At 37.7% G+C, this 27,388-nt stretch overlaps 1 protein-coding gene across 14 annotated transcripts in view; it reads right to left on the minus strand.

Annotated features, from left to right (window-relative positions):
• Positions 1-27,388, minus strand: part of LOC109031500 (SH3 and cysteine-rich domain-containing protein) — a 319,664-nt gene that overhangs the window by 39,784 nt on the left and 252,492 nt on the right. For 9 of the 14 annotated variants that reach the window (XM_072299796.1, XM_072299791.1, XM_072299789.1 and 6 more), the window contains 6 exons: positions 26,832-26,992; positions 22,765-22,809; positions 15,637-15,752; positions 13,948-14,112; positions 13,550-13,672; positions 7,648-7,923 (listed from right to left, as the gene is read on the minus strand). In XM_072299796.1, the coding sequence (XP_072155897.1) occupies positions 7,648-7,923; positions 13,550-13,672; positions 13,948-14,112; positions 15,637-15,752; positions 22,765-22,809; positions 26,832-26,992 (886 nt within the window). The remainder of the gene's footprint in view (positions 1-7,647; positions 7,924-13,549; positions 13,673-13,947; positions 14,113-15,636; positions 15,753-22,764; positions 22,810-26,831; positions 26,993-27,388) is intronic. The other 5 variants (XM_072299798.1, XM_072299800.1, XM_072299801.1 and 2 more) reach the window with 3 other exon arrangements.

Below are 27,388 nucleotides of genomic sequence, written 5' to 3' on the forward strand. Positions count from 1 at the left end.
TCTCAGGAAAGTTGGATGGAAAATATTCTCAATTTATCCTGGCCAGTTTGTATTTCATTGAAGCAAATTTTGCAACACCCTATGGCTCGTTCGACGTTTATCCATAGCACGGAAGTATACTTCCGAATAGTTTCCTGACACGCTAGGTAGCTTTTACAGCCGGGTTCCTGCTCTCTGGGTCGGCTCGAATCGTTACAGTTACGTCACCGCGAAAAATGTTCGGTAGACTTCCGTGAACGAGATTCCGTATTCTTCCGTAGAACGCATGGAATCAGATCGACAAAAATCCAAGAAAATTCTTAAAAATCACCTACATAGGTAAGACTATCCTACCGTGCTAAGCAAGAACGCCGTAAATCCATCAAGATTTCTCCTCGTTTTTTGGAATTTAACACTTAAAATAAAAATTGTTTGACCCACGCATCTCAAATTTTCAGGTAAATTTCTTCATAGTATTTGCGAAAGAATTCTGTAAAAACATTGTCCCGGGTACGCAAGTTTTTCTGCTTTGATACATTGTTTCCAAAAAATGGCGTTAACGGCATTTAGGGCAGTATTTGTCAAGACTCATGTTTCAAGAAATGTGACCGTCTGTGGGAGAAGGGACCATAATCCAAATCAGCCGGGTCATTTCTGTTGAATCGCGGGTTGAAAAATTGGAGGTTGAGAACTTTTGACAAACCTCTTAATTTATTGCTCTAAAAATATAATGGGTTACAAATGTTTCAGTCCATTTTAGTACCAATTTAGGGCACAAAGTCATGTTTTAATCAGTGGTGTGACGTGATTTGCGATATATCGATTGATCTGTCATTTAAACCTATGGAAAAGGATCGATAAAGAGGGTGTTCAGCGAACACCTTAATAATCGATTCTTTACCACAGCTTCAAATTGAGAAATATCAATAATCGATCATTTACCCCTCACCACTGGTCATATTCCAATATTGTTTTGCTCTGAGGATGCCAGATAAGAATTATTAATTTTCTATCGTTAATGTCACGAATTTTAACGTGCGAAGCTCAAACCGTTTTAGCTCCGGTTCAGTCAAACTTTTTTGGGAGATTTTTTCCCCCAAAGCGTTTATGGGGCCCCTTTCCTATGCTAATAGAAAGTTATACATTATTGTGAAGTAAGACCCCTTTCCCCGTAGACGATTTTTTTTTTTTTCATTTTACTTTAAATCCGCAAAACCTTTGAGCCAGCCATGTGAAAGGCTCTTGTAGAAATCCTTTTTAATCACAATGTATACCGTGCCAAGCATTCCTAATAAGGAAAGGAATTGTTAAGGCATGACCGTAAATAGGGGGTTGAGTTGCTTCCATCGCCGGGGATGAAACTTGCTCAAGGGGCAGCCGTCGCGAAGAAGAAATTCAGGGAGTCGTCCTTCGGATTCGAAGTGCCGATGAAAAATTCAAGGAATTAAGCGGGAGAGAGCATTCCGAATTGCAGCGAGGACGCCATACATATTTGATGATTCCTCCGCCGCGCTAAGGAAAAACGCCGTATGGGCCTTCCAACGTTGCCGAATTTCACCCGAGAAAATACCACAGAATGTGTGGTGTATTCCCCCGAATTTTCCAAAAAAATTTACACGTGATCTAATCCAACGTTCCTTCCATTTTTTTATTTTTTTTTATTTATTTTTTATTTTTTTAAGAAAATTAAAAAGTGAATTTATGCCATTTTCTGTACATGCATCAAATCACTGAAGAAAACTATGGCAGATTTCACCAGTCAATATGTTATATCGACGATGAAACTACCAAACCACGTATCTCGTTTGCGGTGTTTAAAAATCTACGCTCACATATTATTTTTTTGAAGTAGACCAAATCAATATCATTCCTTGAAATTTTCACGGAATTTTCTCCGCACAAAGAGGAAAAATCACAGAAATTTTCAAGACTGGATGTTAAGTAGTTTTTCATTTAAAAAATAAAGTATGACAGGAAGTCTGCGACGTCGCAAACCGAGATACGTGGTTTGGTAGTTTCACCGTCGATATGTGTTTTGTGTCAAAACCCAGTGATCCGAGTATGGTAATAAACACCAGACTATACAGTAGGATTCACGATATTATGATAAGTATAACTTGAGTCCCTTTATACTGAGAGTCAAGACAACACCCCTCATGGAGTCACAAACGGGAATAAAGATTACAGAAATTGAACGTTCTTTGTAATCTTTGATCGGCCCCTTCTTAAATTCCTTTCTCCGTTCCTTCTCTCATTCCGTTTGTTCCTTGCCGAACCCGTAATTCCCTGGTCCATTCCAGATTATAATCTCTGCAATCGGTGATAATTCAATCTTTATTCCCGTTTGTGACACTGCGAAGGCCTAAAAGACGGGAACCAATCAGAAATGGATTCACATTGTCTCGACTCTAAGTATAACCAGAGTTCTGGTGAATACAACTACAGTGTTCTGGTTATTTTCACCAGAAAATATCATCGTGTTAAAAATCAAAGAGACTTATTGTAGATGTTACCATACTTTTTTTTTCAGGGAATGCTCATAACTTTCAACAAAACGTATTATTTTACTGGACGAAATTCGGCAATATTCGGATGCTCATAAGGCGTTTCACCGTAGCGCACGAGCCGAGATGCCATGCCGGGACATCGCTCGGGGAAGTTCGGGGGCTGCTCCCGGAGGAAGCGGAGGGCCGAGCTGCTTTATATTCAGACAACGCTTGTCTACCTCTCAGGAATGAAGTTTGTTTTTCGCCCGTGTTCTCTAATTAGCGGGCCTCGTGCGCGCGACATATTTCACGGGGCTTGCCGCTCGGTTTCCTACGTGTCCGCCGGGCATCAGCAACGGCGCCGTATGAACTTTCCAGTGTTGCCAAAGTTCCACCGGTGGGACATTAATTTGTTACCAAATGAATTGAGGGACGCGAGGAAAATAGGAAGACAAAACCCTGGTGCCCAGTTAAAAATTCCCGTGTTTATGGTAAATTTGAGTCACTTTGAGTTACTTTTTCCCACGATTAAATCGACCAAAATCGTATACACTGAAAAAAAAAAACACATTGGATCTAGAGTCCAGACTCTTGAAAACATCGACAAGAAAAAATACTCTTGATTCAATCGGATTTTTGCTTAAATCAAGAACCAAGCCTCTTAATTTGAGCGGATTTCCTTTTGATTTAAGCTTAAATCTGATTGAATCAAGAGTCCTTTTTCTTGTCAATGTTTTCAAGAGTCTGGACTCTAGATCCAGTGTGTTTTTTTTTTCCAGTGTGGTGCTCAGTTAAAAATTTCCGTGTTTATGGTGAATTTGAGTCACTTTGAGTTCCTTTTTCCCCCGCCTAAATCGACCAAAATCGTGTAGGCTACTCAAGATCGCCTTTATAAGGAGAGAATGAACATGTCGGTAATTTTGAGGGTAGATGATGGAGCTTTTAGGGCCCAAAGGGGTAGCCAATCAATTAATTCAAATTATCCAAAGTGATTCATTATTAAAATTGGACCACATTTTGCAATGAAGAATCATTCCTGGCTCATTTTAGAGGACATATACGAGTATGCCCTTGGTTTCTCTACGTAGAAAGGTTCTTTTATGGAAGAGGCGAAGATTGTGGTTCCTTATTGCAAAATGTAATCCAATCGTTCCGACCAATCGTTGGTTGAACATGTATTTAACTTAGTCCTCATAAATTTACTCATATTTGCGGAAGAACGCTCAATTATAAACATTTTTGGACATTTTGGCTTTATATTAGAATCTAAAGATTGGAAAATACATTTTTCGTTTTCAAAGGTTTTCTGCGTTTTGGGCCTCACAAGCTCCATCTTTCGACGAGTCCGCACTGTCCCTATGTAGGTACTATAGGCTACCCGGAGGTATTTGGGGATGGAGAGAGAATTCTACTGAACTAATGCACTCTCGTCTTTCTCGATGTCACTCAGATTACGCGAATATTTACCCTCAAAATCCTCTGTGGTCTGAACTTACGGAATACAAATTGGAAAAAAAGAACAAAAAACGAATCGCGGGGAGGAGGGAGGGAGCGAGTCCAATATTTTTTAGTTTAAAAATTTCTAAAATAATGCCAAAATTCTGAGAGAGGCTTCGTGGAATATTCAAAGATCCGCAATATTTTTAGAGACGCACTCATTTTAGCGGAGGCCCTAACTTAAAGGAGCCGAAAGTAGTGGAGAAATCCTAATTTTCCTAAACATTTGTGAGAAAAAATTGGAGCTAAAGTCAATTCTATCGTGTGTGATGTCAGCACTCAAAAGGACCGTTCCGGAAAAAATAAAAATTCCGAAAAATTATGGAAGTGATTAAAGATATCGAGGAAACCATGTAAACCTTTTCAGAGACCTCTAACATTCGGATATAACAAGACGTCGTCAAGTATCAGAGTAAAGCAAGACATTCTAAAAAAGAGGTCATCATCTCATGTGATAGTTATAGAACTGCGACAAAAAATTTGAGGAAATAATTAACTTCACAGTATTATATCATTTTGCGAATGCGCGCGTCCTCATTTTGTGATGAAATTGAAATCACTGATAATTTCATGAAAAATGCTCCATCAAAAATAATCCGACAGCGAGGAAAAATGTATGAATAAATGAATAAACACAAATTAACGAAGGAGTTGACCCGTGGAAAGGGCCGGCAGAATTTTATAACTTGACGGCGCTGAGCCCTTCCTGACAACCTGAAGAGTATGGTAATTATCAGTTAATAACAAACTCCGGAGAAATCGATTAATTGGCCTTTGAAGTAGCTTCAACTCGAAGTTTCAATGCCAACATTCACAAAATGAGCAGCAGTTCCAACTTTCAAACAAACTACGGGAAACTTTGCCTCCGAAACTCTTTCCCGCCTCACTAGAATTTGTATGTTCGTTGGAGAGAGTTTTTCCCCCGGAAAATGCGCACAAGAAGACAAAGATCTATTGGGTTATTTGTTTTACCGATGTAGATTTTCTGTGTGTATAACATGTAGATGCAGAACGTGTGCTTATACGTCGTAGAAACAGTTTCTCGAAGTTTTTAATATCTTTCATAGAGTAAGAAAAAAAAAAACCCAAATTGATTTAAAATTATTTAATAAGCCGAGGAACAACTGAGGGTCGTGTCGTCGAAGTTCCTTGCAAGTATTTTTTTCAAAAAGTCGAACAGATTTCCTGTTTTGAATCCAAAAATACTTTGGTTAAACATTCAATGTAGGTATAAAGACAACTTGATGCCACTCCGTAAACGTTGAATCACACAACAAAAAAACATCACGATAAGCAAGAACATCATGTTGAACATGAAAACACTTCACGAACGATTACTATACGGACAAACAAGAGTAAAGCGACACTCTAGTAAAATTGGACAAGTTTATACATTTTAAGATTTTTGAGTGGTTTTTGGGCAAATGTGACAATACAGCGTCGTACCGTCACTCTGCAGTTTTTAGCATTTTTATAAAATCATATCTGGTCACCTATGCGGTAAATATAAAAATCAAACTTCATGGTAGATTCCAAATCTGAGGCCCGGCGATACGGTGGATACTGTTATATCCCTGGTTTATACTATTGCGCCACCAAAATGATAAGGGGCGAATCAATCATGTCTATCACAATTTATAACAATTTCAGTTCACTGTAACGCAAAATTAGGAGTCTACGAAGTATGTAGGGCCTAAAAGTTAGTTTAAAATTGGTTAAATGTAGATTTTTTCAATTCCGAACTCAAACATTGGATGGATAAACTTTAAAACCATGTACCTCAGTGTCGACGTCTCACAATTACTGAGTATATGCTTCATTTTACATTTCTCATTCATGAATTTCATTCTTGAATGGTGGAGGGGGTTAAAAGAACCATAATGGCTTTATTTTTTTAAAAATTCTTCTTTCCCGTTACATGCCTAGCTCGTGAAAATTTTGAACCCGTAATGATGATTTTTTTCATTCTAACGAATGAAAAGTGTCCGCATTGTTTGAAACGTTTCAAGGGAGGTTCGTGGCTTTAGAGTTGAACCATCGAGCCGATATGAGTTCGCGCTGAGCACTGAAAAAAGTACGATTTATTTCTCGCGTTAGCAAAAAAAATATTTTTGGAACTTTCTCGGCACTGAAGTAATTACACAGTACCCCAAGGTAGATTTGACGAGCCAAATAGGTAGATCGGCATAGACTAATTTAGTAGCTACACCACACACTTCTTCCGATACATTGACGTATTTCTTATCAAACGGAACCATGTGCATTATGACGTGAGTCCTATCATGCGTGTTTTCTTATGGGTCTCAGGGCTCATGTCTTAATGCACATAGTTCCGTTTGATATAAAAACGTCCATTTGATCCATTCCTAAATCCTCGCTCCATGGTTTTAATGTTAACCATAGACCATATCCTAAAGCCCACATATTCCAGATTCAGTATTTATGGTGTTTTTTTTATTGACGATGGTGCCATTAGTCAACGAAAACCGAATTAATAACTTTTCAACACCAGAGATTTTGATTTCTTTTCGTCCTCATTATTATTCTTCACCTCTATTTCCTCTTCTTAGCGTGCGATAGCAAATCCAACTTTTTCCAGTGCGACGACGACAAACGAAACGGATCTATCTAAACGAACGCTGTAAGTGCAAAACAAACGGACAAGACAGAGAGCAGAAATGGAGAGAGAGTAAGACAGAGGGAGGAAGGGAACTCGAGAACAACTGAAAGACAGAGAGAGAGATAGAGAGAGAGAGAGACACACATTGTTAAAAATATTAATATTCTGTTCCCTCTTTAAAGATGAGATGGAGTTAACTATGACACTACATTCGAGTCGAGTCTTATCATGCCTCAATTCAATTCATTAAAATCTAACGTGCTTAAAACGATTTTAACTGTCTCAGAAAAGACTCTATGATGGGCTATAAGTCACTTCAATTGAGAGTTTAAACGAAAAAATGTTAAAGCTTTATGCAAAAGTGCTGCGTGAGCTTATGAGCTTATTTTCTGGTATTTTTAAACAATTTTTTTCTGATACGAGAAATGGAAAAAAATATATTTAAAATTACAGTGATTTACATCAATAAATGAAATTTATCAAATTTCAGACCACCGCAAATTCTTCATTGAGGAGTTCTTTTGAATAATCACACACAATCCTATTAAGTTCTACTGCCAAGATTGACCATTTTTGTCTAGGTTTTACATCAAATTAAATACAAATGTGTACATCATTTTTTTACAGAAATTGAAAAAAAACAAGGAAAACATTCTTCGAAAAAATCACAGCCATGACTCATAATTTGACTCGACAAAAAATTTTAACCTAGATGCAGGAAATTACAAAATTATTAAATTAATCTAACATACCTACTGATGCATTTCATGCAGCTGGGCTAAATTTTGTTGTCAATTCATATTTAATGAATGCAATAATGTAGAAATTCAAGAAAAAAACTCATAATTTGCTCCTCACCTCAAGACCAATGCATCAGGCACAAACTTGGCAGCATTTCAAAGGGTAAACAATTATTCAAAAGAACTCGTGCTTATCAGTTGGAGTTTCATCGGACTCGAGCTGACGCGACAAATCTTTGGCATTATAAGAGGAGAATATTATTGTTTTTAACAGTGGAGAAAGAGCGAAGGGGGGTGGGGTTAGTGGAAATGAGAAGGTGCAAACCTGAGCTGGAGGCGATGGGCGGAGCGACGACACTGAGCGAGGAGGGTCCACGGAGGAGGGAGGGGGGTTGGTTGGTCCGTTTCAGGGAGGAGAGGTCGCCGCCGGTGGCCGGGCTCCTGGGGGGGATGGGGCGCCCGGGCCCCAGGCCGGCCACTGCGCCCGTCCCTGAGATCTCCCCCGCCTGCTTCAGCACTTGGTAGACGTCGTCCACTTGGCCGCTGGCCGGCCCGCCGCCGCCGCCGCCGCCACTTGCGTCCGGACACTCCGTCGCCCGCTCTACGTCATCAGGGAATCGCAACGTCAACGTCAACGTCAACCTCAATGCCAATCACAACCCCGATGCCACCCCCCGCCCCCCGCCTTGGGTCAGGGCTCACACTCGCAAGGCGCAACCAGCTATGCGCCCAAGGAAAACCTAACCTCCTTCAGTCGCCCAGCGGGCTGATTGTTTAAATTGATGGACAGAGAGATAGACAAGGAAGACAAAAAGGATATGGAGGGATCCTATCGTTGAAGACGGGTGGTTGCAATGGAGAGAGGACGTAAGTAATAGACTGACTAACGGCAACTTACAAAACACCCGATGGTTAGTCCATCATTTACCCCCTTAGTCGATAAGAACCACCCATTTCAGCCAAAATGATCGCCTCATACTCCTTATGTCCTCTTTGTCTATCGCTTTTCTTACGGAGCGGGCTGATTGTTGAAATTGATAGACAGTGCTATACACAAAAAAGACATAGGAAGTATGGAGCGATCCTTTTAGTTAAAACGGGTGGTTGTTATAGACTAAGAGGGTTAATGATGGACTGACGATAGGGTTCCTCGTGGGTTGTCGTTAGTCAGTCTATTACCTACCTTTGTGAAACCGCCAAACTGCCTCGGCCTGCTCCAGGTCAAAATGAGACCGTTTTCATCTGTAAAGTTAAAAGTTTCCTAAAAGTTCTCTCAGTTGAGGCTACACGAAATTCTCGAGAAAGTCATCGTCTTCTCTAAAATTTAACCACGAATTTTTGGGGCTTGATTCATCTTTCAAGCTGAAAAGAGGTTTCAGGGGGTCTTCGATCTTTGAGAGTAAATAACATTTGATTGATATTTCCATGCATTTTGTAAAAGGCAGATGTGTTTTCCTTGGACGCATCATGAGTCACCTTAAAGAGTGCATAAGTTCTAAACTCGATACTCTGTGTTTTTGAATTGGATATGTTGTATACCGATATGAATATCGTACTTTAAAATTTATCAGAACTTGCGAAAATTTCTTTCATTGGGTCGTCAGCATTAATATTTGTCTTCTATTTTGTGCAAGTCTCCTAAATTTTTGGGGGAGTATGTGTATGGGGAGACTTTGATGATGATGAGTTTTGCGCTGGAAGCTCAATTCTTGACATGGCTTAAACTTAGACCTCAAAATAAAACTTTCTTTGTAATAGCCAAGGCTGTGAGTCCTCTATTTTTTGTACCGTTTGTGTGCATTTTAGCTCTCAAGCAGATCACAAATATTGTTGCATTCGTATCAAATCTGAGAATCACAAAACTTTTTTTTAAATCATAGATAAAAGTGATTGAGGATACAAGATGAATGTTAGACTGTAATTTAATCGATAGAATTTTCTTGGGTACATTGAGTAAAGGAATCAAAAGTACTTCCGCCATACTGGATTAAATAGCAGCCCTGCGTTCTCCATAAAATTTTTCATATCATAATTTTTCATTGTTGTTTCTCATGTTTCTCATGTTTTTTTTTTTTTTTTTTTTTTTTTTTTTTTTTTTTTTTTTTTTAATTAGCATCTAAAATATGATTGCTTTTTTGTGTTTAAAAGGTAAAAATCTCAGAGTACAAGCTTATACAGTGAAATCATCGGGTTAATCAAATGAAACCAGCATGTTTGGTTAGTGTTTTAGAATTTGTGAAATCGGAAGAGAGAGATGAGAAAAATATTGTGTTTGATAGAAGTTATTCATTCTTTGCTGCGCTGGATTTGAGAGCCTGCTGAAAGATATAATTGTAAATAAGTGTAACGATATCTTAAAAGGGTGTGAGGTGAGTGAGGGGATTAAAATGCCGCAAAGGCAACGCAGCATTTTTTCCGTTCAGTTCATGGAGCTCAGAAACCTCAAACGTTTACAAGTCTTAAAAAAAATGCACCCTCATGAAAAAAACATGATCTGCACAGCCCTCAAAAACCAGTTTAGCGTTTAAAAAGTGTAAAGTTCAAAAGAAAGTGTATTGTTAAAAATATCACACGAAAGTGAGAATAGAAAACTAGAGACGAAGCAAATGGTCAAAGAAAGTCGTGTCCAGGGTTTTCGAGAAAATATATAAGGAGATAGTGGTGTGACGTGTGAATAGTGTTGAAGTAACAAGATAGAGAGTGGTGGAAAGAGGATATTATGAGTTAACTCTGGAGAGACCTTTCAGAAAGTTCAGAGGCTTTTACCGATGAATTAATAAATGGAGAAGGTGAATAAGAGTATAATACGAATCAAGGAAATTGATTTTAAATTTGATTCAAATAATAGAATTCCGATTCTAAAGGTGAGTTCTGTTCCCCATTTTGCTATCTTATACTCGCCTCTTGGTTCTTATCATCTCAGAGACGTTTGTTTCAAAAGGAAAAATCAAGTGCATTCTTTTGTCATATTAATATTTTTTAATCGGTTAAATTTTTCCTCTTTGTGTCTATTCTTCCATTTCGTGATCTGTTACGTTTTAAACTATTTTCATAAACGTTTCAAATATGAAAAATACATTAGAGACGGGTTTAAATCAGAGGGAAACTAAAAAACAAAAACCGAAAAATACGTTAATATGAGAGAACAACTTCATTTTTTTCACTTGACTTTCAGACATTGGATTTTAATGGCCAATTCTTTAAATGTAACACAAATAAAGTGATTTGTTTATGTTACCTGACTATCGCTTTAACCTAAACCACGTTTTGCGTTCAAAGGGAGACTAATTATGGCTAAGTATGAAATGGCCTTTATCTTCATAAAGGGTTAACTTTTCTCATAACTAAGTAATTAATCATAAACCATAAATCAAAATAAATTTAATATAAATCATATTTTTTCTTCTCAATTTCTGTACGCGCTCATTGTGCAGAGGTAATGCTGGGCTAAGTATGAATGGTTTTCCATCATTCAGATGCAAAGAACAATTCATTATAATACAAAAACTTCTCACTGGTGGTAAATTGATGGTGAATTTGTATTTGAATATGATTGTAGCCATTGACTGACCGTGAAAAATTAAACTTAAGGAAGAAAATTAAAGTTACGGAGGTATGAAAGGCTAATTTCAGATGGATTACGAAAAATTATGGGCAGAATATTCAGATTTATGATCTGAGTAATCTCTTACGCATTCAAAATCGATGCTAACATTATCACTGCAACAAAATTAAACACCTTGTAAAAAGTATAACTTCAATTATTTTGCCTCCTTAACTTTCGAAAATTAGGAATAACGTGAAAAGAGTATCAGCGAGGCAAAGACGTGATAGATATAGTAAAAATATTGTGAAAAAAGTTAGCATTTATCTGCCCTAACCTCCAACACGCACGTAGAAGGAAATTATGGTCATCACAGTCGGTTGCATTCTACATCACTAATTTGTTTAATTCAATCCGTTACGTAAGTATTTACAATGACAGCTTATTTACAAGTTTACGGTGAACAAAAATAACATTAAAAGAACAAATAACCTGAGGGAAAAAAAAACATTTTTTCCGTAAATATATAAAGAAAAGCAAACAAAATGACGTGAGTTATATAGGAGTTTGGCAGTGAGTGAGCTTGAAATGAGGTAAAGTGATGACGCTTGGAAAAAATAAAACATTCACAAAACATGGAGGTAGGTGAAAGGGGACGACAAAATCATTCTCCAAGAACATGCACCGAGGAGAACGCCACAAGAGGCAAACACATTTCAACCGCATATTTCATTCAAAAACACTAAGACCAAACACGGGTTCATATATACACGGGGTGTTTTGGAGAAAGCTGAAGTGTGTCTTTTACAAAATTGAGCTCTTTGAAATTATAATCACGTATGAAAAAAACATTAAAGAGCACTGATTGTGTTCTTGTACAAATCACACATTGAGATTGGAAAGAGACGCCTTAGCATTGCTTGTAATTTGTTGTTCCTTGTGGAATGAGGGATAAATAGCAGCCTTAACAATAATTGAAAATCGGGGGCGGAGAATAATGTTTCAAAAATAAGTGGTTTGCATAAAAATAACTGTGGGTGATTTTTAGTAAAAGAAGGAAAATGGATCAATTTAAACTTTAAAATACACCCTCCTTTTTGAAAATTACGTACTTATACAGAATAATATATAATTTTTTTCCTTCGAAATTTTCTCACCAAAGTGCACATGTGCTAATTATTTAGTAAGCACCGTCTTTCAAGAGCCATCCTACTAAATTCGCGGGATGCAATCCGTATGTATCACATCACTACATTTTTCCCAAAAATTATTCTGAGATAACGGTGGTCTAAAATATCGCCCATTGTATTACTTGGTGTAGAACGTTTCTGCGTCCGTACAAGCTCCAACGAAAATGCGTCCTCATAATTTTTGGGAATATTCACCCGCACAATATTTTTCCCGATTTGCACCGTTTGACATCACTGCCGCAGACAAATGACATGAATGGTAAAAGTTTAATTCGATGTAAAATATGCATACCTCCATACAACGTAAAAGAAGGCAGAATGGGTATTTCCGTCGATGAAAATCAGATCTATGTAGAATCAAATGAGACATGTGACATTACTCACAAACAAACACTTTTCTACCTGAGATGATCGAATGCTTTTGCTTTCAAAATCCTGTCTCCATAATAGCATAGTAAAATTTTACGGTGCCTGGCTGGTCAAAAACTAGCAACGTCACTATGTGTTAAGGAAAATGCGATGATAACATCGTCATTCATCGTAAGTGGGAATAATTGTAGGTGCCTTCGTTTTTTCAATAACAACGCTCGGATGCAACTATTCGTGTTTTAGGGATGTGCGTGTTGCTTGCACACAAAATTGCAGGCACTCTGGTTTCCTATAGAGCGCCTGGCTGAAACAGTTGTTCACTTAAGACATTGCTACATTACAAACCTCGGCATTCCAGGGGGCTTGGTGTCATTGCTGCAGCGATGCCAAATGGCACGACATGAGAGGAACTTGTCATAAATCATTTGCGGGCGATATATATTTGCAATGGTTATGCAGGAGCGTTTTCGACAAAAAAATAAAGCAGAAACGTAATGCAGCCATTATACCTGGTGTTGCACATTCATTCATATTGATACAAAATGTGTCAACCACACCAAATTATGGTGTGAAATCTAAGTTCAGCTTATTTCTTTATTTATCTCAATATTTCTGATTCAGACCCTGTAATCAACGGTTATATACAGTTTTTAGGATTGATCTTTGATGCTAGACTGAATATACCAAACGCCTGGAAAAATCCGTTTTTGGTGTGATTCATGAACTCATTTGGAAAGATAAAATTTGAGATAGTATACTTTGAAAAAAGTCGATTAATTAATTTGCAATTATATTGAAATTGAAAGATGCTCGAAAGATTTGAGTAAATTGAACAAAAAAAAAACTTCTTTTTTGAGTTTCCTGTCATGACATTGGTTCTGTAATCCAACTGCAGTTGAAAGAAACAAAAAGGATGAAGTTTTGCGTGAGAAAATTAGATAAGGTATTTTACTAGGATGAACTCAAGTAATGAAGTGGATTGGTTCCAGAGAAGATAGCTTTAAGCAGACTAACCACAGCTGAGAGTATTAACGCATAAAAAATTCAAGTGAGAAAATTGTTAATATTTTAGATAAGCAGTAAGTTTGGTTGTTTTATGTTTTTGTAGATCATTTTTTCATCACCTGGAACAACACCTAGTAGCTTGGGACTGTTCTGCCTAGAGTAAATCTTTTGGTCTAAATTTTTCCTGGATATGCTTAAGTTACTTGGACTTGCGTTCCCGCTTGCGTTAGACATGCTTCTTCCTAAATGGAGCGAAGATTGACGGAAATTAATGCGGAACATGAAGAAAGAAAGGTCAAGAGCTTGGAATCATTTTTTTTTTAAAAAAAAAAATTATGTTTAGCTCGTGAAAAGTAAAATAAATTTGGTATTCTTTTTGACAATATTTGAAAATGCAATTATTCTACGATGATGATACCTGTATTATATATTTGGGTTGAGCAGAAGAGAATTAGATACCATGTAAAATATGTGAAAATAGAGGTCAGTACGAGAATATACGTGAAATTTTGCATACCTTCTTCTTCCTGGGTTGCAGATATCCTTGTCTCAATTTCTGACGTTGATTTCTGTCTCCTCAGGAGTCGAGACTTAGAATTACACTTAGAAGTAGCTTTATCTTGGCAGTCTAAATGGACGTTCATTTTACACAGTCTACACTTGAGCCCTTGCCGCGTATGTCCTAAACAGAAAATTAACAAAAGACATAATACACTTTTTTCGGAGGGAAGAAGGCAAGTCAAAATACAAACTCTCACGCACTTAAAGCACTGGCAATGAATAGACCAGTGAACAAGGTACTTACGAGTTTAAGCATTCTGATACATGTTTTTTGACCAAAATTTCACGCAAAACACGATTTGTACACAAAAATTGCTGAAACTGACGCCTAATTAAGATATATAATGTTTCTTGACGCATAAATTCAAACCCCCCGCTCATAGAAAGAGAAGCAACCCGCGCACCTGACGTTAACCTAAACAACACCAGAACCCCAATCTCAGCGTTTTGGCTCAGCTGTTGTACATTGTCAACACATAGAAAAACAAAATTGAAGAGAACATTGCTCCATTAATTCGCTCTTCAAAACTGTTTCAAAGCGCGATTTGATTCAAGTAGACAATTGTTTATTTTGTGAGTGGAGCATTCGGATTTCCCGTATATAATCAATGTAAACTTAAAACCTTAATATCTTGGTTAGGAGTTGATTTCAGTAATTCACGTTGCGCGAATCGTGTTTCACGTAAAATTTTGGTTAGAAAAAAAATATCAGAATGCTTAAATTCGTATCTTGTTTATCGGTCCATTCAGTGGCGAGCCTTGAAAGATCGATTATCGATATTTCTGCCGTTTGGAGGCTACGGTAAAAAATCTATGATTAAGGTGTTCATTGCGAACACCCTGTTCATCGATCCTTTTCCATGGGTTTAAATGGCAGATCAATCGATAGATCGCAAATCACGCCTCCCTACTGGGCCCATTGTTCTCAAGGCGCAAGATACCCAAAAGGACGATATGTCAGTCGGCCAGGTTGGCCTAGTGGTCAGCGCGTCTGACTCTAAGTCAATGGGTCCCGGTTCGAATCCCGGTGGTGGCGTCTAATTTTCACGGAATTGACGAGTAGATTCTCTGAAACAGATTCTTCTCCGCCCTAATCCCTTAAAATTGGAAAAGCCTGGAGCATGGAGATCCCACGATGCCTCCGGACACTAAACATTGACGAAAGTTGGCTGAAGGTGTTAGGCACAAAGCCATTAAACCAGCAAGGAAAAAAAAAAGAAAGAAAGAAAAAAAAAAGACGGTATGTCGACTGTGTAAATTGGCAATAACGTAACTCAGTTTGTGAAGTCGCAGACTTCCAGTCATACTTTGTTTTTCCAACGTAAAACTACTAAACGGCAATTCTTTAAAACTGTCGTGATTTTTCTTCTCCGTGCGAAGAGAATTCTGCAACAACTTCAAGGAATGATGTCAATTTGTTCTTCTTTAAAAAAATAACATAAAGGTGGAGATTTTGAGACACCGCAAACGAGTTATGTGATGGCCGACTTACACCGTCGATGCGTTTTTTGGTTCAGAAGGCTGAGCCCTTAGTCGGTGAACCTCTTTTGTTTTGGTTTAACGAACCGAAGTCCCGGATCTTCAGAGTTATTATTAGAATGGTATCAATTTTATCGATAATAGTGAATATGCGAGGAAAACTTACCTCGCAATACTTGCGAACAGACATCGCAGGGTGTGATTTTCTTATACGTATATTCTTGGAACTGATGAGCTGTTTCAAGGCTGTTAATTCCGCCTCCGCCATCCCTGGCGCTCTTCCTGACAAACACGAAAAAAAAGAAACTGGTTTTAAAAAGCCTGCTCACGACATAGCAGAGCTTAAATGTATATGCAAATTATCGATCAAAGAACACATAAAAATATTGTACCCGGTGTTACCTTGCTTCCACGTCTTTCACCCACTTTTTTCCCGTAGATTTTTCGAAGCTTTGCCATTGTGCAGATATTGTTGAGAGAGACCATCTATATCGTAATCATTTTTTAGGAAAATAATTTACACGAACATAATTAAAAATACTTGAGGTGGCCATTGCCTAGTCTATGCACGACGATTTACCGAGGACATTTTTAGTTTCTCGTTCGACTAAAAAATCAAAAGCGTTTGAGTAACATAAATCAAATTTATGACTCGGCTCTCTAGATGACATCTCTCCTTACACCAATGTAACTCTGTTTAAATGGCAAATTTCACGTTTAAATGGAGTTTTATGACTGCATGTTGAAATTTAACAAACATTTAGAAAGAAAACCTTCATTTAAAGCTCCCCCACTTAACACCCTTTTTGATCATTATAGCGTAATTTGTTTTGTTTTTTTTTTTTTTTTTGTTTTTTTTTTTGTTTTTTTTTGAAAAGTAGACTCCAATCAATATAGTCACCTCTCTCCGCGTTCCTGAAATTTCAATTAGAAAAATTTAATGAGAAAAATTATATGTTGGAAGTATAAAAATGAAGATGATACTCGACACGACACTGATACACAGGAAATCTTCGTACAAAATGAGATGCAACAATGCGACAAATAAATGCGTACACACGACATGATAGCAATAGATGACAGAATAAAAAGAGAGAAATACACGGAAACAGTAAAAACTCTTGTCCGTTCATTTCAGCATACTTGCGGACGTATTTGAATCCAAATACCATTCTGTAACGTACACCATCAAATATAAGATAATGGGTCAACTGTGCTGGACACAGAGTCGTGTTTTTATGTTTGATTCTTGTAGATCTGCTAAAAATAATAAGATCTATCCAGGCAGAAAACTTCTACGCTCAACATTAACCGAGATAACGCATTTTGAAAAATTCCGTCTATAACTTCGTCCACCGCGGTAGTGACACCCTGGTTCCAGGACATTTCGTCGACGATTTTTTGTCCGCGCACCTGTTTTGTCCAGTAGTTTACGTCCACGCGTAAAATAAGCAACAGTGACTTTGTCCAAGCATTATATTTTAGTCCGTATGTAAAATCATATTGACACTATCGAAACGAGCAAATTGAAAGAGAAGGAGGTGTTGTTATTTTGACTTATTTTTTAAGTGAAATGCTACTCTCTCCTTTTGATTCATCTTTTCAAATTGTCATTGGTGAATATTTGGTTCACTTTCTATCCTTAAAATTTTCGACATAAAGTATACCTCATATACACCTTTTTTTTCTTTTTTTAAAATTAAAATATTACTTCATTTTAAAAAAATTTACATTTTAAAAACGTGGCAAGTCCTTGCTAAGAGATGGTACCGATATTGATATCATTTAGCCGTAATGGTGTTGAAAAAAAACTGTGCAAAAATGAATAAAAGAGGAAAAGAAACAAGAAGCACGCAATCATCGGTATTTTCACATCGACCTTTTAGAGCCAAATGCGTCCAATTTTGAGCGTTTGGTTGCGCGTGCACCTTGCTGTAGCCCAGTAAAAGCACAAAATATAGAAGAAAAAATTAAAGTGCTTTAGAAGTCATTAAATTTGACACGGAACTACCTTAATATTCACAAAACACACATTACATTTTCCTTTACATATTTTTTCCCATCGATTTAAATGAGAATAATCCACGCAGAGTGTGCAAGCATTTCAAAATCACGAGTTGAAATATGCTGACGCCGCGAGTTTAAATATATTAGTCGAACACAGAGCGAAGCGGCCTCCAAACCTAAGTGGATACTTCACGCATTGCGCAATGCTTGAAGTATCCACTTAGGTTTGTAGGCGCCAATGCACGTTGCGCGTTGACTGTCCTCCCGCCGCGCCGCGCCGCAGCGTGCCACGGCGCCTGAAGCAACGATTTCACAACAGAGGTGTTGCACAGTATCATACGAAATTGAAGGCGCTCCAACATATTCATAGTGACAGGCATCCTTTAAGAGCACGGAGCTTCCCTCGCAAAATAAATCAAGATACTCCGGCATAAAAAGAGAGCGGTAGTCAAAAAACTCAGTAAGTGATAGCATCCGCATTTAATGACGCTTAGCATAATTTTTGAATGTCGTTAGAGAAAAAAGTGACTCAATTTAGGAAGAGACATTATTGAGTATGCAGCCAAGAAGACTTTATTTTAAAGCAAGAAGAAAGTAGCTAAATGAAAGCGGGTTTCTGTTTGATAGGTAAGTGACTTTTATTTTTATGTAAGCATCTTTTCTTCTTTAAACAAGCATTATTTTCTTTATTGATTCATGAGGAAGTTCTCTTGGTGGTAAATTTGAGCTTATTTCTGCTTGAATGAAGTCACTTTTTCCTCTAATGAAGTTCAAAAATCATGCTGAACGTTATTGAATACAGTTACTAGGACTTCCATGGATTCACATGTGGACTTCTTAACTTTGGGTCTCAATTGGTAAATGGACCAAAATTCACCTGCCGAAAAAACGCGTGGACGTAAACTACTAGAAAAAACAGGTGCATGGACAAAAAATCGTTGTCAAAATGTCCTATAACCGACACCCTTGGTTTCTCCCAACTTGCTTTTGTGTGTCAGGGAGACGCATATCTTCACTGGGCACTCGACGTGAAAGTTGGATGAAAGCGAGGTGGAAGAAACCAAGGGTGTCACTACCGCGGTGGATGACAGCTAATGTTTGATTTTTGTAGAATCAAACATTGATGGTAAAACTTCCAAACTACGTACCTCGGTAAGTGACATTTCATTCTTAATGTCATACTATATTTTTTTAATAGAGAACCACTGAAATTTTAATTTTTAAAAATGTCTTTGATCTCTCTTCGATGATTGATTTGTGATTTTCGTACATAGCTGCTGGGCAAATCCAGAGTAAACTCAAAAAAATGAAGTATAATTATTCTTCTTCAAAAAAATGTATGATGATTTATATTTTAAATTTAATTTTCCATGATTCTATTTTCCTTCTTTATGAGACGGTATTGATTGTCTCATTCTAAAGAGTTACTAGTTTTCTTTTTTCCAAATTCAGTAAGAAATAAAATTTCCAATAAAATGGAAGTCATGTGAGCGGTTTTAGTGGATATACATCGGTTGACTTGAGATAATAAAATACGAATACTAGGATTCTTCATCAGGCACATACAGATAGCACATGAAGAGAAAGGAGACGGATCAGAGAGAAAACCAGAGAAGAAGTATGATACAAAGAAAATATCATCAAGTCAAACAAAGGAATGTTATCTACACTTGGCAATTCCAATTGACCTGTTGCTCAATTTGTTTTGCTCGTATTTGAGGAACTAAGATCTCTGATATGACAGGAGTTTTTTCCGAGTTTTTCGATCACCGAATGTCCTCAAGATCAATTTTTTGAAACGCCCCAAAAATATATTTTCTGTTTGTACATTGTAATCACTGTTCGTACTTTCAAGACGCACGGTGGACCGAGTCAATTAGAGAGGTCGAACATGACATTTTTTACTAAAACTGCAAATTTTGATGTTTATGTTGTCACATGTTATATTTCAAGGGGTGCTTACAGAAGGTAATTTTACGAGGAAACCAATGTAACCACATTTAGAACCTCAAAATTTTGTATAAAGGAAGTTATAAGCGTTTAAAGTTTCCAGATTTTGTCTGACCTTTCCTACTGACTCGATCCACTGTGAGACGGTGACTTTTGGGCGAGAGCGGAGCACACTCGTTACGTCACAGTACGTTGTGAATATGGTCTTTTCATCACTCACCATTTATTTCTACATGAGGGATTGGCAGACGCTTTTCAGATGCAAATATTGAGACAGCCAAAGCAGATGGTTTACTGACAATAATGTATTTCAGGAATGGAATCCTCCGGCGTTTAAATACCTGCAACTTTTGTTAGTTGAGTAAGAACTGACGAAAATGAACCCGACTTTTTAAAGGAACCAGGAGGCCTGTCAAAATTTTCGTCTGATATAAGTATTTTTTTCACGGGTGAAAATTTACTCGCATTAGCTTCTGCTTCTTGTTTTAATTTCATTTTCAATAGACTCTTCATTTGAATATTTTTGTCTACACTTATTCGCATGAAACGTTTTATCAATTTTACCCAGCCATTCTTCAAGCATATTATCTCTCTTCGTCCCCACAGTCTCTTTCAACTCTAATGCTGTATCATCGTTTCAAATCTTGCCAAAAATAGCCTCCGGTCGGTTCAATAGACATATTAGTGCCTACAGGAGTGCAGGAATACTTCACGCATTGCGCACAAAACACAGTGCGGTCGCTGGTCGGCGCACACGCATATTAGCGCCTACAAGAGTGCAGGAATACTTCACGCATTACGCGTTTGCTGCAGTGTGCGATTTTATCGTTGAAAATTCCTAATATCTCGGTGCTGCACCCACCGCGGTCCACACCATTTCCGACAAATGTGCACCCCGAGCCTACAATCCTAGGATAAGATTATATGGACGTATTTCTACCAAACAGACCTATGTGCGGGTGAGAAACATGGGGTGTGCTCGTCGAAGCTGCATTAGAAGCAATGTAAAAGTGGGCGTGATTCCTTTTGAAGAATTGGAAAAGCGGGATTTTACATTCTATCAAAGAGACCTAAGTGGCAACTAAATGCGGAACTCATGAGCCGCGGGCATGGCAAGAGAGCGTTGTGGACAGGGCTCACGAGTTAAAGCGCCCCGACGACGATCTCCCCGTCGCTAGAGTGCGCACTATCATTGCCGCTGACGTCACTGGCGCACAATTATTCCCATTCACTCTTACGCAAAGAGAACTAACGAGCACACCCCATTTTTCTCACCTCCACATAGGTCTGTTTGGTAGAAATACGTCCATGCCTGAAAAGTTCCAATGGAATCAGTTGTCAATTCAAAAATTTTTGTACCTTTCAAACGATCCATAATCGTCCATCATCTCAAAATTAGAGGCTCATATTTATTAATGTAGATTGCATTCCTTTGTTTCGAACTTTTTTTTTCACAAACGATACATTAAGTGAAGTATTGCTTATAGACTTATTTCTACACACAAACAAAAGTACATGGGTATCGTGCATTCCCTCATAAGTAAACTTTTAATATAGGGTTTACGCTAAGAATTGCACTTATTGTAAATTCGAATCCAATTTGGTAACGCGATCATCTAATTAAACCTGATTAGGATGAAAAATTCTTTATTTTGCTTGCGAATAAGGTTTTGCGGTCCTCAAAAACTACTTGGGATATTTGAAGCTACTGGTTCACACAAATTTATTGGGAAATGTCTATATTGAGAGCTACCACAATAGCCAGGATATATCGCTTGAGATGGATGGGTATCCGGTTCGAGTAGAAAATAACGCACAAGAAAATATTCAAGCAAGTGTTGAGACTTATTGAACTATTGGTGTCCAAATGGTATTTCAGCCAGAACGGTGAAAAATTGAAAAAAAAATGTTGAATTTTTTTCAGAAAGTACACTTAAGCATCTCATTCTAGCAAAAAGGACATTTGACAGCATAATTATACTGCGAGAGAAAAAAATTATGGAATTTTGCGGAAACGCCTTTTGAACGGGTGTTGGTGATAAGCTACAACACATATCGCTAAGTTTTTGGCCCATCAAGAGAAGGTTGCTCAAAACCGCAAATGGGAATTTGGTGAGCAATGGTGCGGTACGATTAATTCAGGGAGATTGTAAAACGATGCGAAAAGATTTCCGAAGAATGGTCTTGAGAGAAAAACTTATCATTACTTTAACCCTTAGGAGCCCAAGACTTGTGTTACACGTCAGGTTTCAAGTCGGACAAAATTGACTCGTATTAAAATACATTGGTTTTGATCGTTTATAAAGTCCGCTTTAATGTCTGATTCTCTATTACGATGTATTTAGACCTATATCGAAAGCTCGTATGCTCCGGTCCCATGCAACCCATAAGGCACGTGTGTTTAGCAAGCTTCGGGTCAAGTTGACCCACTTTGGACATCTAAGGGTCAAGACTTATCAGTTATGTATATTACTGATGTTTCGGATTTATTTAACAATATACCAATCGCAATACTCAAATCATTAATGGTCAAGATTGTATGTAATCAAGTGTATCTAATCCACGGTGCATGTGCTATCTAATTCAAGTGCTCCTACGCAACTATGGTACAATCGATTTTATTCGCATTTTCCATTCACAGATTGTTTCGGACCTAATTTCACCGCAGTGGCAATTTCTTATAAGTTGTCAACGCTACGTTTTATCTATTTAAATGCTAGTAAAAAAAATTAATTGTCTAATGTATAGGTGAATTCAATTAATATTGCTAACCACATATGTACGATACCTGTAAGATATTAATGCTCCGGTTTAATTTCTTCATTTTATTGGAGGCTAGAGAGTTTCTAACTCATAAAAATGATTTTTTTTTAGAAGATTGTCCCTGTATTTTCTTCCTGCTGTTACATATAGGCTATATTAGACTGTCAAAAATGAAGAAGGAGAATATTGCCGAATCTCCCTAAAAATTCCACCTTTTTTCGGACATAATCTGAGATAATTGAATTGCCGAGTCGAAATCATGGGAACATCGGTCCCAAGAGACGTTCGTCGTGCGAAGCATGGAGACTTCGTTATCCGACTTAACTATCATATGATGCGCTACGTAATGGTGCCATAAGTAATGTATCATTATGTTATGACTACTTATTTTTCTACTAGTAAATATACCCAGTGCACAATAATTGTACAGAGACGCCACGTGAAAGACTGACAAAGAAAAGTGAACGGCGAAAACTACAGATCAGTAAATGGTGTCAATACATAAGCATAGCTATCTTTCGAACCCGAGCGGACTAATCAATTCATCAATTAGACTGCTACTTGATGTATTTACCTCATTGCGATGATCGTGGACACGGCGTGATACATTTGGTGTTTTCTGTTGAAATGAAGAACAAAAGTTTTGAGGCAAAACCGGAATGTGTTAGAAAGCAAAATAGAATGTAATGAAAATTAGTAGGACTGCACAGCACTTATTTTTTTTTTTAAAAAAAAACCTAATGAAAGCTAGATATCTACTTGATGAGTCGCTTACAATTATATGAGCATCTGAAATCGCGATAAAATCCTGCGATTCTCCATTACTCACTTTCAGATGGGCTTAAAATGGGAGGGGGGGAGGGGTGTCGGCGATGTATCCCGAATAAAAAAATGTGTGACCTCATATCGACCGATTTGCGGCGTTGTAGACTTCCTGTCATACTTTATTTTCTACGAGGAGAATTATCAAAAATCATGTTTTGAAAACTTCAGTGATTTTTGAATGGTGAAAATTATATGAAAATTTTGAGCCATTATGGTTGGGTCTCCTAATAGAAAATGAAGTAAAAGTGGAGATTTTGAAACACTGAGAACGAGAAGCAGTTTCACGCTAATATTTTTGCTCAATACAAAATTATGTACTCCTGCATATAGTGAATGGCTCATTGTTAGTTAACAAAATTAGTTGATACGCATTTTTTTTCTACGTTAGTTAATTTATCGGTAGTTACTCTTAGATCATCAGAGCTTCAAGGATGGATATTTAAAGGGAGGTAGGTTTGCATTTTGATGCTTGTAGCGTAGATCTTTGGGCAAAATGGCAAAATACGGTCGGTTGTAAGCGGAGAATGCTGACGAAGAGAGCAAAATGGAACTGAAGATTTTAATATTAAATGAGAATGAGAGAAAACAGTGTGGCCGATTTGTAATCTTGCAATTTGGACTTCACGGGTGCGGTGCTTCTTAAAAGAGGTATTATCATATGGTTTTTTAGATCTACTAATTCATAACAATAGAAACACATTTCTATCGAGCAGCCCGAGACAATGGTAACATTAGAAAAACAAGGGGAAAAACGGGAAACAAGGCTAAAATACACAATTAAAAAAAAAAAAAAAAAAAAAAAAAAAAAAAAAAAAACTGTGTCATTTTCAATCGGGGTGCCTTCGGTGCCTTGTTATCATTTTTCTCAGATCCCGGCAACCACCATGTAAGACCCAGGTTTTTGATCGTCTTTTTAAATTTTTATTGTAACATTTCCGACTGAAAATGACTCATTTTTTGAGTCAAAACGTCTCGGTTTTTGTGTATTTTAGCTTGGAGTATGGCTGACCCAAGATGGGAAGTTTGATCGGGCCATCAGAGAACGTAATTTGCAAGGAAGAAAAGCCATCGCGATGTTAAACGGGGTTCTCTGGGATCAGAGAATCTCGAAGGAAAATAAACGGAGAATTTACAGCGCCATCGTGAAGAGCATAATTACGTACGGGAGTGAGGTCTGGCAATTGAAGAAAAGATCCGAGGATATCTTACGGGCAACCGAAATGGACTTTTGGCGAAGGTCTGCAGGGATCTCGCAGAGAGAGCGCGTTCGTAATGAACGAGTGCGTGAAATAATGCGCGAGTTGAGGAAGATATTGTGCACGATATCAAAACCAGGCAGCTGGTTTGGTATGGACACGTGCGGAGAATGGCAGATAGTAGGTTGCCCAGAAAGGTATTTGATTGGATTCCTCTCAGAAGAAGGTGTTGTGGACGTCCAGTAAAAGGTTGGCGGGAGGGAGTGGAGGGGGAGATCAGACGGTGTAATCTGCCCGATAATTTGTGGGAGGATCGATTCCGATGGCGATTTGGAGTCGCAGAGCGCTCTAGTGCGCTGAGGTAGCGGCTTGATATGTATGTATGTATTTTAGCCTTGTTTCCCGTTTTCCTCCTTATTTTTCTACTGTTCATAACAATATATACATGGAAAAATAACAAATAATTGCAGTTTTGCGATTCCAAACGCTCATACAAATGTAGCTATGACCAAACAAAAAATGCATGGAAAACAGGAAAAATGTGGCCACAAATGAGCTGTGGAGAGTAGAGGAGGAAAATTCGAAATATTTTCCGTCTCATTATGGTAAAGAAGTGAGTGGAGGTTTTACGCGTATTCGGTATGGGCATTTCTTCCACCCAACAAAAATCAGAAATGCTTCAAGCTTAAGTATTCAAACAAAGACACCAATACATTCGTTCTGCAGTTAGCTCTAACAATTGGTAAAATTTCGCCGGGAACAACATTTAAAGGAACAACGAAGAGGAGAAGCAGTTGACCGGTTGATTAGTATTTATAAGTTACATGCTGTCAAGGATTACAACAGCCATTGGTATAAATATATTTCATGCACATTTTGAACATCTCCCCCTCCCCCTTTAATGATGAGGCAATTCTCGCTGATCGGTGACACTAATCCTCCTCCATTTTGGTTCATTATAAAGAGTGGGAAATATGTGAGAACCAACATAAGTATCGGTTCTTTCAAATACAATCAGGATCATATACTATCAATCAGAGATAATTGGACCGCATTAAATAGAAAGGAACCAAGCCACGTCAGCTATTGCCAAATTTAATCGGGCAATTTATCTTTTTACATGAAAACGGTTCTGCGGATTCTCGTGCAAATTGCAGTGAAAATTCTCCATAGTTTGGTGCAAATTCCTTAAAAATTTCAAAGGGATCCGAACAAACGTTATCATGTGAATAATTAAACTGCCCAGTTAAATTTGGCAGTCGCTCATGTGGCTTGTTTCCTTTCTGCACAATGTAGTCTGGATCAAGTGTGCCTAAATTGCAGAATTTTGAAATAAATGGAGTTTCACTGAGACGGGTCGTGGCGCATTAGCGCCTACAAACCTAAGGGGATACTTCAAGCATTGAGCAATGCGTGAAGTATCCCCTTAGGTTTGGAGGCGCCAGTGCACGTTCCGCGCTTATTCATTAATTTATTACCTTGGGTTTACCCTGTTTGCAATCTTTTTGCAAATTTCAACTGAGCCCGCACAAAGTTCTCTCGTAAAAAATTGTATTGCCCACTTTTTGGCAATCGCTGATGTGGCTCGGTTCCTTTCTGTAAAACTCGGTCCAATTGTAACTGTTTCAGCAATGCCACTGATGATGATCCTTCCAGGAGATAAATTAAGGGGCTTAGCAGACAAAGCGCACAAGTGCAGTTTTTGAAAAAATTGAAATATTAATAACTTCAAGTGAAACTAGTCTTAATGCATACTCTGTGAAAAATTCGCTTCGCATTCCAATTTTTAAGCATGAAAAAGTCAGTTTGAAAGATCTCTCTGTCTTCAGGCTTTATGTAATTTTGAAACCTGGAACACGTATGTCTTGGAATAACAAAAACTGTACTTATGCGCCTTCTCCTCCAAGCCTCTTAGTTCTTATTATTTTTTCCAAAACGAAAGAAAACCGCGGATTATAGGAATCAATTTACATTGTTGGCAAATTCAATCGAACATAGAATGGAATTAGTGCATATTTTATGCCATCTTCGAGTGATTTTAGTAACACTCTATAGGATCAACATAGTTATCACAGGCTAAAACAACAATTATAATCATTCCTCAAAGAGATGTAAGATAACACACACGCAATTTATATCCGAAAAACGACTTTACGCTGATCGGCTCGTCCCTCCAATGTAATTTTTCCGTCATTGAGCTATCGAAAAATGCTTTGAAAAGTCTCAAATTCTGGGGATTTGTTTTTTGTTTTACAAATCGAAGCGATTGGCACTTTGAGCGTCCTAATTTCCAACTTGATCGAAATAAACCGCAGCCTACTTTGACCGTCACTATCGTTCCAATTGAACACTATAACGCAAGAAAAGTCTCTTTAAATAGGAGCTTCACATACATAATTTTTTCTTCCTTTGCGTAAACCAGTTCACTGGTTTTAATCGAGAGAGGAAAGGGGGTCAGGACTTATATGCAACTGAGTCTTGGCGCCAATTTTAAAATCAGCTCAGGAAAGCTCTTAGTTCAAGAATATTTCCTTTTTAAATTTAAGGCAATGAATCGCAGAAATGATCTCATAAAAGGGAAAACATTTAATTAGTTTGGATGAAAGTGTATTTAACTTACCTTTCAGACTCTTTGTTTGACGAACCGTTGGAAGGCCCGCTTGGAGCTTTCAGTATTTTAAAGGCTTTGATCCATTTTGACTTCATACTTCCAGTGGAAGCAGAAGACATTTTACGCGTGTTCCCCTCATTGTTCTCGAATTTCGTTGCAAACAGATCTTTCTGCAATCACACACAAAAAAAGAAAATGCTATTACTTCTGGGAAATTTTTAAACAATAAATGTCACTTCAAACTAATAAATTTGAGAGCTTTATCTTGACGAACTGCGATAAAACTTCGTTTTGGCATTTAAATATCAAAGAACCGCAACTATCAAACAGAATATATAATTATCTCCCTCGGTTTACTGACATCAGTTTGCCAAAAATGCACCGGCCGTTTTCGGAATTTGGGGTTGGAATTTTCCCTTGCCGACTGAAATGTTTACTTAAACTTAAATTAAATCCTAAAAATAAAATATAAATTAAATTCCCCCTTTGCAAAGAAAAATCAATGCATTGCAAACATTGAAGACATGAGTCCTATAGAACCAGATAACGCGGGCTGTATTGCATTT

Source organism: Bemisia tabaci, chromosome 4 (genome assembly GCF_918797505.1).
Source record: "Bemisia tabaci chromosome 4, PGI_BMITA_v3".
In the NCBI taxonomy this organism is placed as follows: Eukaryota; Metazoa; Arthropoda; class Insecta; order Hemiptera; family Aleyrodidae; genus Bemisia; species Bemisia tabaci.